Raw genomic sequence first — 13552 nt, forward strand, 5'->3', positions numbered from 1 at the left:
AACCAAAATCTTTCAGTGGGAATGTGTTAATTTTGACATTTTGTTTTAAAATTTTTATATAGCATTTTGATAAGGTCAAAACATTTCTTTTACATGTTTTTGGATGGAATATTTTGCTTTGTTTGTAATTTTATTTTACATTGTATTTTTCAAAAACACTAAGAAGTTGAAATTGAAACATTTCAATTAACCCTAAGTGATTTTTTTGAAAATTTAAACTCATGGGAAATTTTGAAATTTTTTGTTGTATCCCAATTTGGAATGAAAACAAATGTCAAAATCAGGAAATTGTTCATGAAATGTAAATCCCAGGTCTCACATAGCACTAGTCAGAATATTTGTCTGGAAAAGGGAGAGGAGTTTTTTCTCACTAACTGAGACCAATGGACGGGGCATGATCCTAACCTGATACATCTCCTCTTTCTACCAGTGGGACAGGTAAAAAAACACAACACTATTTTTTTCAGGCTTCCAACTTTGCCAGATAGCATTTGAAAACTAAAAAGAATTGATCCTGGGGCACAAAATGTTAACAATTCTGATACAGCGGGATGAAATCAAAAGTTATCTGTATTTAGGTGAAGGAACAATTTAGGCGTTGATTGTCTAATCTGATCCACACAGGGGTGACACCAGAGCCCATGAACAGCTCAACTGAATTAATTCCATATGGTCGTTAGCTGTCACCCTGTACTAAGCAGACTGCAGGATGATGACTTCTAGAAATGGTCCACAGTTGCATAGTTCATCTGTGATCCAAACTTCTCTAAGGTCTGAATGGGGGAGAGTGGGGGCATCTCTTGATCTAGGGATTTGGTCATCTCTAGTGGCCATTGACCAGTTTTCTTTTCCTCCCCCCCCCTCGCTTTCCCCCCCCAACATATGCTAGGTAATAGTTTTCACTGCCGTTGGTAGGCAATTAATAGTTTGGGGAAGGGCACCATGTTACTATGCATGTAAAAATGTTTTTGATGATTTGATATTGAAATACAAAGTTATACAGTATAACTGATGCACCTACCTAAATTTGTTAGGAGATAAGCAACTTTTTCATATACCTGAAGTAAAAATAAGAAACAGCATAAATTATTGCAAAGATTTTATATTGTTAAAATATCAGGATATCTATTAAATAATGAATAAAAGTAAGCACTTGAAGGTAACAAGTATTTAACTGTCCTACAACATCAAGATAACTGAGAGAAGGGAAAGAAGCCGCAGGAGTCTTAAATATTTGCAATGAAAAAATGATTCATCTATTTTAGTCCCTCTTTTCCCTCTAGGCTAATTATCCACAAACACAATTAGATTTTTATGTTCATAGCTTTATTTATTTATATAATGATTTATAGAAATATATTTCAGTCCACAGAATGCTCAAACTATTTGCAATTTATCATTTGCTATTTACCCTGTGTGACTGGTCACTTAAGTTGCAGATGGTATTGATCTATTTTCTGACTATATGTATCTACAAAGATTTTGAGATGGCTGGAGGAATACTTTTCATGCAAATACATATTCACAAAAATATTAATATATAAACAGATATCTGCATGAGCATTCATCGGTTTCCCCCTTATTGTTAGGAATAAGTGGATGTGACTGGTCTGAAAGTAGAGAGAAACCACAGATTTATTACACTAGGATTTCCCTTTGCATTCATTTGTACATGGAGTCATTTAATTAGCATTTGCCTTACTTGTTTATTTGATAGTACAATCATGATCCCCACCCATTCTTCTCAAACAAACTTCAGCCCGAATGCATAAATGACTTTGTAAAAGCACAAATGTTTCCAAGAGTGTCTCCATGTTTTCAATAGCTTTGTTTTGCTTGTATGTTCTTTTCATGACCAGGAAATAGGATAATTAATAATCTCAAAAAATTTGGAGAGACTGCTTTTAGAAAGCTACCTACTTAGTAGATAACAGAAGAAGTTACAATGCTACATAATTCCTAATCTTTACCTATTTAGACTTCTAATATCATAGTAGAGAAATTATGAATGCCATCAGTAGGGACAGAGAACATTTTATACCAATATAAAATCTGCTAATACAGTAGACATTTTAACCTATAAATGTATATTTTAGTAGAGAAAAGCTAAACTAAAACCATATTCTGCAATGCCTCTAAGATTTTAAAATGTTGATAACAGATGAGTTGAAAAGTAGAAATGGGAGAATCTAGATTTCATTATTAAGAACCTTTTTACATTTGGGAGAGGAGCTAGAATTCTCAGTCAGGAAGACTGAATAGCTTTATTTCTTCTGCTTTTGTAAAATCACTGAAAAAAATTGTGAAGTGTTTTGTGAAACATCTGGAGGTTTTTGGAACACTTTACACTTATTGTGAAGTCCTACATTTGTAGATGCTTTTCCTCCCTCACACTTCCTCTACTGATTACAGCATTGATATCACAATTCCAAATTGGATAGCAGTGGATTTTGCTAATGTAAAAATGGTGTTCTGTGCCACTGAGACTTAGTGGTATGGTGAAATATTTGTAATGAGGAATTGCACAGGCAGCTCAAAAACCATTGAAACAACAGCATGCTGTTGAACAAAAGCAATTGCAACACCATCTCTGTATATTATTGTAATACAAATAAACAATCCGCAGACATTTTTATATATAAATTAATAAAATACGTGTTTCGAAAGGCAAGAATGTGTTACACAATCAGCTATTTGTAACAAAACTGTTACAGTACTAAAATGTGCAGAGTTCATAAAGTGTTTCTGTTTCATTCTATTACCAAAGTTACCTGAGTTACAATTATACAGTAACTCGTTTTTTAAAAAATGCAATGTATCACTTGAAATCCTTATCCCTCTTTTTAAAAGTTTTAAAACTTACAACATTAAGTGACATGATGATCATGAAATTGATACAGACTCCAGTGCCAGATGTTGCAAACTGCCAGTACTTTTTGATAAAATACCATTGGAAGGATGCAAATTGTTCCATAGCTACCAGGCGATAGACCACAACTGCAAACACTGCAGTGAGTACCAAAGAAATCTGCAGGGAAATAAATGCATGTGTATTTAGAAGAATAAAATATCTATTAAAATAAACAGCTGAAATAAAGATCAATAGATTATTGAGTGCTTTTAAAAAGGAGAGAGCCCAATTTGTTTCATGGAGCAGTCTTAGTTTAAAGACAAAATACTAGACTACTGAAACAAAATTCTCTGTTATTATATAAAGACAAATGCCCACTATATTATATTTTTGCAAATTTCTAAAGGTGCAACCTCCCCCCAACACACACACCCAAGAACCACAAGCCACCACCAACCCATCGAACATTAACAAGCATTGTGCTTAGTCTGATCTCACTTACACGTTACACCACTGTAACTCCATTAACTTTAGTGGAAGTACTCCTGATTTACATTGGTGTGATATCAAAATAAGGCCTAGAGTGGCCTTCCAATATCATTAGAAACTTTACCATGAAGAATATTCCTGAGACAGACACCATCAGTCGACTAAGTTTATCAGGGAAGGGTTGAAAAGGTTCAGGTTTTCCTGTGATGGGATTTACTCGTTCCACTTGGGAGTATTTCGCTTCAAACTGGGGGCGCAGCTCTTCCTGCAATGACATAGATTGCTTCAATCTAAGTAGTAAAGCAGCAGGTGTTCAGTATAAACATTCTATCATGATAATGACTGGCAATTGTATAGCTCCCTTCCTCCCAAAGTGCTTCACATATTTTTAAAGTAAATATCCAAATAATTGCCCTTGAAAGAGGCTGAATTGGAGACCCTTTGAGACATGTCATTACATTCACACAGAGATCAGGAGCAGCACAAATCATGGCGGTAAAAGTTTTCCCTCAATCACCAGCCAAGGTGCTAGAAGAATTACCTCCAGGGATGAAAAGGAGTTGGGTTGCCATGTTGATTTGGTCACTGGTTTCTCTGCTGAGATTGCTAAGAAAACTGTTATGGTGGTGATTTTTGTGGTGTGGAAAATGTTCATTAGGAACTAGACTAACATCATCAACTCATCTCCAAGAGGCTCCTGAAGAGCCATGAAGGGATAATGACATTGGGTCTCAATTAACTTGGACCAAATTTCAATCATTATCCTAGAGGTGAGTGTCCTTAAATTCCATTACAGCAATGTTCACTTGTGACTTACAGAGCAAATTTCATGAGACTTGCAAAGACAGAACTATTTGCTATTTGTTGGTGCCCATGGCAGACTGAAATAGGCTGAGCTGGCCCTTTAAGAGTGGCTCAAAGTCTAGGCTCTGACACTTTTCTAGAATGGCTTGATTCTGGGCTGAATCAGGAATTTGTAGTGCAAAGGGATCATAGGAGTTGAAGGCTGATTATCAGTATATGCAGGGAAAGGGATCAGGTCCTTACTGTGTTTGGCTTTCTAGCTCTAAATAGCATACTCTTCCCTAGCCCTTTGCTAGCACTGAGGTGGGCTCTTTGTCTGGAGGGACCCAATAGCAAGTTGCATTCTCTTTAGGCAGAGTCCCACACAACACTTCTTGCTTATTCCCTAGTCTCCCCTTTGTGGGGAGAAGGGAGCTCTTTTTATCCATGACCTAATTCCCAAAATACTTTGCTTCACATTCAACAGCTTCCATAGTCCCTCAGGACTACAAGTCCCAGAATCCCTTAGCTTTAAGCTACACTGGGATAGGGCCACAGCTGGCCCCTAAATCCCGCTTAAAGGGCCTGCTTACCCTGGCAGATATTCCTGGCTGCCCCCATCACACTTTGCTAAATATGACACTTAGATTTTTTTTATTCACATACCCTGCTTAAACAAAAGGAGTAACATTGCCCTTCAGAAAGAAAGAAAGAAACTTTGCCAAGAGGAGAGTAGTATTTGAATTTGGATGCACTTCTACTTGCAAAATACATTATTGATCTATTGCACCAGTGTTATATAGCAAATTCAATTGTCCTAGCAAAGCACAAAGCATTACTACTTACACTGTCATTGTGTTGATTATAAGATCATCATTAGATTGCTTATTTGCGATCTTACCTCTTCATCCTCCCAGTCTATGAGATCCCAGTCATAGGTGAGCACAGCTCTCCGCCTTTTCCAAAACTCTAGAAACACTGTAGCTGTGGACATTATAACACATATAATTATTACACATTATAACACATTATAACACTATAACATTAGTTATACTTTTTATTATTTTTCACAATTAAAACATGGGTTTAAAAACATAGAGGCATGATCATTTTCCATGTTCTAGTTGGTCATCACCTATAGACTCTAAAAATAACTAATTCCAGAGTAAATTAACTGATATTAGAGTAGAGCAGTAATTTGCAACAATCTCAGTAAGAATTCCCCCCTCCCCCACCATCTGTTACCTATATACTGGAAAGAGTTGCCTGACCACATGTGACACAATCACTGCATTTAGTTCATTATTTTGGTTAAAATTTTAATCAAACTCCAATTTTATAATTTTTAATAAATAAATCTATTTTTTAAAAGAATAAATACACATACAACAATGCTGGTTAGGTGGACTACATTTAGAAACAGAGCTGGATTCTGATCTTCCTGAAACTGGTGCGAGTTAAGAGTAGCTTGACTCTTGCTTTCTTATGCCAGTGTAATTCCATTGACTTAAACAGATTACTTTAACAGTTACTTCTGATTTGCAGTGGTGTATGTGAGATCAGACTCAGACCTATAATGCTCTTACAGTGATCTAGTATATGCTGCTAGTTTTTATTGACACTGTTACAGTATTCTACAGCAGTTCTGTACAACAGTGCAGTGTGCTGTAGTGTCTGCAAAGCACTACTGGGTCCATTGCTAGAGATCATAATAGCATTTTTAAAAATCATTGGCAGAATTATAAAGGTACGCAAGAGCCACAGGTTACAGATATAAGGAGCCAAAATTGTATCCTCTTGAGATACAGTACAATATTATTTTAAATATATTATTTGATCCCTAGTATTATTTATACAGAAAATATTATTTTATATTGCCATATATTAAGGAGACCTAATCTAAGTTACAGAAGGGGAGATGGTGCACAAGAACCATTACCCCATTCATACCATGAACGGGCTTGTCAGTATTGCAATTCCATGCTACAGAGAATGTAAGGAGTGGTTTCTCCACGTGCCCCAGGGGAATGGGACCAGTGCATAAATCAAGCAGGCTGAACTCCATAAGATAGGCACCCATGCATAGCCTTGGGTGGCTTCCCCAGAATTCCCTTTGGAACAGTATCAAGCTGCATTGTTTCAACATGTGACTATGCCTAAAAAGCACAAAAAAGGCTTGGGTTTATGCAGTGCCACTGTTTTCAAAACTAATATTGTTAGGCACCTAAATCCATATTTAACCCCCAAAGTAAGTGGCCTAATTTTCAGAGGTACAGTATTGAACCACACTTATATTTTGCCTTTCCCCTGGTTTCCGCCTTATAAATAAAAAAAACCTTTTATATCGCTGCCCCCTTTCCAGAATTTACTGCTGCCCACCGTACAGCTAGCATTGTCCCTCTGGACTACAAATGCGAGAATGACAGATGTGGTGAAAATCTTGGGCCAGAGAGACATAAAATGGATGAGCACAGTGGTTACAGCAATATGGCATGACAAAAAATTCCTGAAGACTGGTGCGACTCTGTCTTGATCTCAATACATAAGAAGAGCAGCATCCATGAATATGGAAACTACTGAGGGATAACGTTAGTGCAGCATGGGATGAAGAGATACTAGAACATGTCTTGGATGCTAAGATTAGGAGAATGGTGGAATCTTTCCTTGAACAAGAACAGTTTGGCTTTAGGAAAGGACAAGGAACCACAGATGCCATGTTTGCAATTCATCAAGAGATAGACAAATGGCTAAAGCACTAGCAGGACAGCTTCTGTGCTTTTATAGACCTAGAAAAAGCATATGATAAAGTGGAAAGAAGGATGCGTACACTAGTGCTGAGGAAATATGGAGAGTCTGAGGATTTAATAACTATTGTAAAATATGCTATACAGGTCATTAAAACTATGATCAGAATGTGTTTTGGAACAAGTCCCTCCGAAGTGAAAGTCAGACTGCAAGAGGGCTCGGCCCTCAGTTCCGGGCTATTTAACATATTGATGGATTATGTCAGCAGGAAGATCCCAACAGGAAAAGGTCAGAAGCTGCTATATGCAGATGACACAGCAATAAAGGCATCCTCAAAAGAAGACCTAATCACCAGCTAAGCTGGCACCGGTTGAAAATGAGCATGACTAAAACTGAGGTCATGTGGGTCAGTAGTGATGCCACAGGGAAATGGGATATAGAGCTTAATGGAGCACATGACTGAACAGACTGACCAGTTGAAGTACCTTGGTGACTGGGTTATGGAAGATGGCAAGTGTGAACATGACATTCATTTCAGACTGGGGTATGCTGGAAGAGTGTGGACTAACATCTCAGGGGTTGCATATGACAAGTGTATGTCACGGAGACTGAAAGCTCAGCTGTATAGAACAATGGGCATCCCACAATGCTGTACAGGGCAGAAGCATGGGTGGTAAGGAGATTCAGGGCCAACAGGTGTTCGAGATGTCTGCGTGCAATCAAAACAGTGCATAAAGAGAGAGATTTTAAAATGAAGCATTAGGATGGAAATTGAAGTGTGACATGGCTGACAAAATCTAGGAAATGCAACTTTGCTGGTTCAGTCACATACAGGGGATGAATGAAAAGGACCTGGTGAGGATAGCACGATATGAGTGGGTGATAGGAAAGAAAGCCCAAGAAAAGTCAAGGAAGAGATGGATGGATTGCATCAAAGGAGAGGGGAAGCAGGTGGACCTTATTGCGTCCTCAGCCAGAAGATGATGGTGGATGCTTGAATGACAACCTGACTCCAGATGATGAGACAAGGGGAGAAGGAGGAGGAAGAAGAAAAACTACAAGTGCCAGAGTTGGCTTTATGTGTGACACATAATGTTGGCACAGGCCCACCTATTACTTACTCTGGAAGGTGTGGATGGCTTTCAGTCTGTCAGTGATCCAATTTATTTGATGATTAATCAAAGCCTTTTAAAAAGTGTCTTACACAATGCTTAATTACTCACAACAGAAAAAGGATGGTGGCTATAGGTGTTTGAGCAGAAAAGGTTGATTGTGTAAAAAGGTTAGTGATTCTATGTTAATATGACTTTACATGTACTAAAAGATTTTCATTTTTAAAGGGGGAGAAATGGGCAATGACTCATCTGCATGAAATGCCGTCTGATAGAGCTGATGGAGGAAAAGATCCGAGGTTTGGAGATGCAGGTGGAAAGTCTCGTTGAGTTTAGGAAGGGGTTTGAGCAGATGATGGAGCAAAGATATGAGGTATCTGAAGGGAAAAGCTCAGACTCTCGGATGGAAGCAGGGCTGGAGAATTTTGAGGAGAGACTGGATGAGGAAAGTGGTCAGTGGAAACATGTGACTCAAAGAACCAGGCAGAGAAAAAGACGGGCTAGTGAAGGAGAAATAGAGCTTAGGAACAGGTTTGCAGAGTTGGAAAATGAAGAAGGGGCTCAGCAGGTAGTCGCTGAAGGTGGAAGGGTAAGGAAGAAGAGAAGAGAGGCTAGCCCTATAGAAAAAGGGGAAGAGTCAAGGGAGACTACACCAAATATGAGCCCCAGGAGGATACAGGATGGGTTGAAGAGAATTGTAAGGGAAAATAGGAATGGAAAGAACTTGCAGCCAGAGGGAACAGGGGAGAGACTGGAGAATAGCACTGTCACCAGGAAAAGGCAGGTCTATGTGATCGGGGACTCTTTATTGAGAAGAATAGACAGGCCTGTAACTAGAGCTGATCCTGAGAATAGAAGGGTGTGCTGTCTTCCGGGTGCTAAGATAAGGGATGTAGACCTGAGGTTGAAAAGGATTCTCAAGGGAGCGGGAAAGAATCCCCTAATTATCCTTCATGTGGGAACAAATGATACAGCCAGATTCTCGCTGGAAAGTATCAAGGGAGACTATGCTAGGCTGGGGAAGACGCTTAAGGAAATTGAGGCTCAGGTGATCTTTAGCGGGATCCTTCCTGTTCCTAGAGAAGGGCAACAAAGGTGTGACAAGATAATGACTGTCAACAGATGGCTTAGGCAGTGGTGCTATAAGGAGGGCTTTGGGATGTATGGCCACTGGGAGGCATTCACGGACAGAGGTCAGTTCTCTTGGGATGGACTTCATCTGAGTAGGGAAGGAAATAGACTTCTAGGATCGAGGCTGGCACAACTGATAAAGAGAGCTTTAAACTAGGAATTGGGGGGAGATGGATGGGAGATGTCCGGAAAATCTCCACGCCAGATTTTAGCATTGAGAGGGAAGAAGATGAAGTAAGAAAGGATACAGCCATGGGTAGGAGAATGTATATAAGGAGCGAGGGCGGTGTGGATACTAGTCTAATAGGTTATAATGGCTGTAGAATGACTGTGCCTAATAGGGTACAAAATGTGAGCGAGGCCAAACAGCAAAAATTAAGATGTTTATACACCAATGCGAGGAGTCTAGGTAACAAAATGGAGGAACTAGAGCTACTGGTGCAGGAAGTGAAACCAGATATTATAGGGATAACAGAAACATGGTGGAATAGTAGTCATGACTGGACTACAAGTATTGAAGGGTATGTGCTGTTTAGGAAAGACAGAAACAAAGGTAAAGGGGGTGGAGTAGCATTGTATATCAACGATGAGGTAGAATGTAAAGAAATAAGAAGCGATGCAATGGATAAGACAGAGTCTGTCTGGGCAAAAATTACATTGGGGAAGAAAACTAGTAAAGCCTCTCCTATGATAGTGCTTGGGGTGTGCTATAGACCTCCGGGATCTAATTTGGTTATGGATAGAGCCCTTTTTGATGTCTTTAATAAAGTAAATACTAATGGAAACTGCGTGATCATGGGAGACTTTAACTTCCCAGATATAGACTGGAGGACCAGTGCTAGTAATAATAATAGGGCTCAGATTTTCCTAGATGCGATAGCTGATGGATTCCTTCATAAAGTAGTTGCTGAACCGACTAGAGGGGATGCCATTTTAGATTTAATTTTGGTGAGTAGCGAGGACCTCATAGAAGAAATGGTTGTAGGGGACAATCTTGGCTCAAGTGATCATGAGCTAATTCAGTTCAAACTAAATGGAAGGATTAACAAAAATAAATCTGCAACTAGGGTTTTTGATTTCAAAAGGGCTGACTTTCAAAAATTAAGGCAATTAGTTAGGGAAGTGGATTGGACTGAAGAACTTATGGATCTAAAGGCAGTTGAGGCCTGGGATTACTTTAAATCAAAACTGCAGAAGCTATCGGAAGCCTGTATCCCAAGAAAGGGGAAAAAATTCATAGGAAGGAGTTGTAGACCAAGCTGGATGAGCAAGCATCTTAGAGAGGTGATTATGAAGAAGCAGAAAGCATACAGGGAGTGGAAGATGGGAGGGATCAGCAAGGAAACCTACCTAATTGAGGTCAGAAGATGTAGGGATAAAGTCAGAGAGGCTAAAAGTCGAGTAGAGTTGGACCTTGCAAAGGGAATTAAAACCAATAGTAAAAGGTTCTATAGCCATATAAATAAGAAGAAAACTAAGAAGGAAGAAGTGGGGCCGCTTAACACTGAGGATGGAGCGGAGGTTAAAGATAATCTAGGCATGGCCCAATATCTAAACAAATACTTTGCCTCAGTCTTTAATAAGGCTAAAGAGGATCTTGGGGATAATGGTAGCATGACAAATGGGAAGGAGGATATAGAGGTAGATATTACCATATCAGAGGTAGAAGCGAAACTGAAACAGCTTAATGGGACTAAATCGGGGGGCCCAGATAATCTTCATCCAAGAATATTAAAGGAATTGGCACCTGAAATTGCAAGCCCATTAGCAAGAATTTTTAATGAATCTGTAAACTCAGGAATAGTACCGAATGATTGGAGAATTGCTAATATAGTTCCTATTTTTAAGAAAGGAAAAAAAAGTGATCCAGGTAACTACAGGCCAGTTAGTTTGACATCTGTAGTATGCAAGGTCCTGGAAAAAATTTTGAAGGAGAAATTAGTTAAGGACATTGAAGTCAATGGTAAATGGGACAAAATACAACATGGTTTTACAAAAGGTAGATCGTGCCAAACCAACCTAATCTCCTTTTTTGAAAAAGTAACAGATTTTTTAGATAAAGGAAATGCAGTGGATCTAATTTACCTAGATTTCAGTAAGGCATTTGATACCGTGCCACATGGGGAATTATTAGTTAAATTGGAGAAGATGGGGATCAATATGAACATCAGAAGGTGGATAAGGAATTGGTTAAAGGGGAGACTGCAACGGGTCCTACTGAAAGGCGAACTGTCAGGTTGGAGGGAGGTTACCAGTGGAGTTCCTCAGGGATCGGTTTTGGGACCAATCTTATTTAATCTTTTTGTTACTGACCTTGGCACAAAAAGTGGGAGTGTGCTAATAAAGTTTGCAGATGATACAAAGCTGGGAGGTATTGCCAATTCGGAGAAGGATCGGGATATTATACAGGAGGATCTGGATGACCTTGTAAACTGGAGTAATAGTAATAGGATGAAATTTAATAGTGAGAAGTGTAAGGTTATGCATTTAGGGATTAATAACAAGAATTTTAGTTATAAGCTGGGGACGCATCAATTAGAAGTAACGGAAGAGGAGAAGGACCTTGGAGTATTGGTTGATCATAGGATGACTATGAGCTGCCAATGTGATATGGCTGTGAAAAAAGCTAATGCGGTTTTGGGATGCATCAGGAGAGGCATTTCCAGTAGGGATAAGGAGGTTTTAGTACCGTTATACAAGGCACTGGTGAGACCTCACCTAGAATACTGTGTGCAGTTCTGGTCTCCCATGTTTAAAAAGGATGAATTCAAACTGGAGCAGGTACAGAGAAGGGCTACTAGGATGATCCGAGGAATGGAAAACTTGTCTTATGAAAGGAGACTTAAGGAGCTTGGCTTGTTTAGCCTAACTAAAAGAAGGTTGAGGGGAGATATGATTGCTCTCTATAAATATATCAGAGGGATAAATATAGGAGAGGGAGAGGAATTATTTAAGCTCAGCACCAATGTGGACACAAGAACAAATGGGTATAAACTGGCCACCAGGAAGTTTAGACTTGAAATCAGACGAAGGTTTTTAACCATCAGAGGAGTGAAGTTTTGGAATAACCTTCCAAGGGAAGCAGTGGGGGCAAAAGATCTATCTGGTTTTAAGATTCTACTCGATAAGTTTATGGAGGAGATGGTATGATGGGATAATGGGATTTTGGTAAGTAACTGATCTTTAAATATTCAGGGTAAATAGGCCAAATCCCCTGAGATGGGATATTAGATGGATGGGATCTGAGTAACTATAGAAAATTCTTTCCTGGGTATCTGGCTGGTGAATCTTGCCCATATGCTCAGGGTTTAGCTGATTGCCAAATTTGGGGTCGGGAAGGAATTTTCCTCCAGGGCAGATTGGAGAGGCCCTGGAGGTTTTTCGCCTTCCTCTGTAGCATGGGGCATGGTTGACTGGAGGGAGGCTTCTCTGCTCCTTGAAGTTTTGAACCATGATTTGAGGACTTCAATAGCTCAGACATGGGTGAGGTTTTTCATAGGAGTGGTGGGTGACATTCTGTGGCCTGCACTGTGCAGGAGGTCGGACTAGATGATCAGAGTGGTCCCTTCTGACTTTAGTATCTATGAATCTATGAATCTTGTTGCTGTGTGCATCTTGAGTGCTGTGTTCGGAAATGGAACACTAGAAAATGGGTAAAAAAAGATTCTAATGTTATCATTTTTAAAAATAAGTGTTGAATCTTTTGTGAAAAAAACATCAGTCTATACAGACAAGGGACTCAGAATTCAAGACGCTAAAAGTCATAGTGGATGGTATTTTCAAAATAGCCTAAGTAACTTAAACACTTAATTTCCATTGGTTGCAACTGGACTTGGGCTCCAAGACACTTGGGCCCTTTTGAAAATTGCACCAATGACTTATTTCAGTAACCCTATGAATAGGAGGCAGAGCCCTGATGTGGTAAAGCCAAGCAATAAAAACCAACACTGCAAGTTGGCTGTTACATTGTGTGTGTGTGTGTGTGTGTGTGTAAGTTATTATTAATCTTATTTTAAAGGAAGGGTGTTAAGAGATTGTACATGTTACATAACATATCCTTTCTGAGCCTCAATTTGGTTGATAATGTTAGAATCCAGTGAAATAAACATTTGGGCTCAGATTCTGCCACCCTTGCTCACACTGCAGAGAACTTCACTATACACATAGCACTCCTGGATTTCACCTCACTCGGACTAAAAGATGCCTATCTTGCCCCCAAATTACTAATATACCTCTACAGGAGTTCTTCCACTTCTCCACTGGATTGAGTTCTTCATATGAGAGACAGACAGACAGACAGACAGACACACACACATCCTCTTTTAGGGACAATATCCCCCAGGCAACACCTCTTTCTACCACAACCTGTTTCTTAAAATGTTTCCTTTTGCAGACTCCTAGAAAAGGCTCTCCAGAGTACCAGAGAGTCCGTAGACCACAG

The 13552-nt window shown here is 39.3% G+C and overlaps 1 protein-coding gene across 5 annotated transcripts in view; it reads right to left on the bottom strand.

Moving 5' to 3' along the window:
• ANO3 (anoctamin 3) overlaps positions 1-13552 on the bottom strand; it is a 386869-nt gene that overhangs the window by 38324 nt on the left and 334993 nt on the right. For all 5 annotated transcript variants that reach the window (XM_043516667.1, XM_043516665.1, XM_038406144.2 and 2 more), the window contains 4 exons: positions 5025-5107; positions 3465-3605; positions 2864-3028; positions 1022-1058 (listed from right to left, as the gene is read on the bottom strand). In XM_043516667.1, the coding sequence (XP_043372602.1) occupies positions 1022-1058; positions 2864-3028; positions 3465-3605; positions 5025-5107 (426 nt within the window). The remainder of the gene's footprint in view (positions 1-1021; positions 1059-2863; positions 3029-3464; positions 3606-5024; positions 5108-13552) is intronic.

The sequence above is a fragment of the Dermochelys coriacea genome, chromosome 6 (genome assembly GCF_009764565.3).
Source record: "Dermochelys coriacea isolate rDerCor1 chromosome 6, rDerCor1.pri.v4, whole genome shotgun sequence".
Lineage (NCBI taxonomy): Eukaryota > Metazoa > Chordata > Testudines > Dermochelyidae > Dermochelys > Dermochelys coriacea.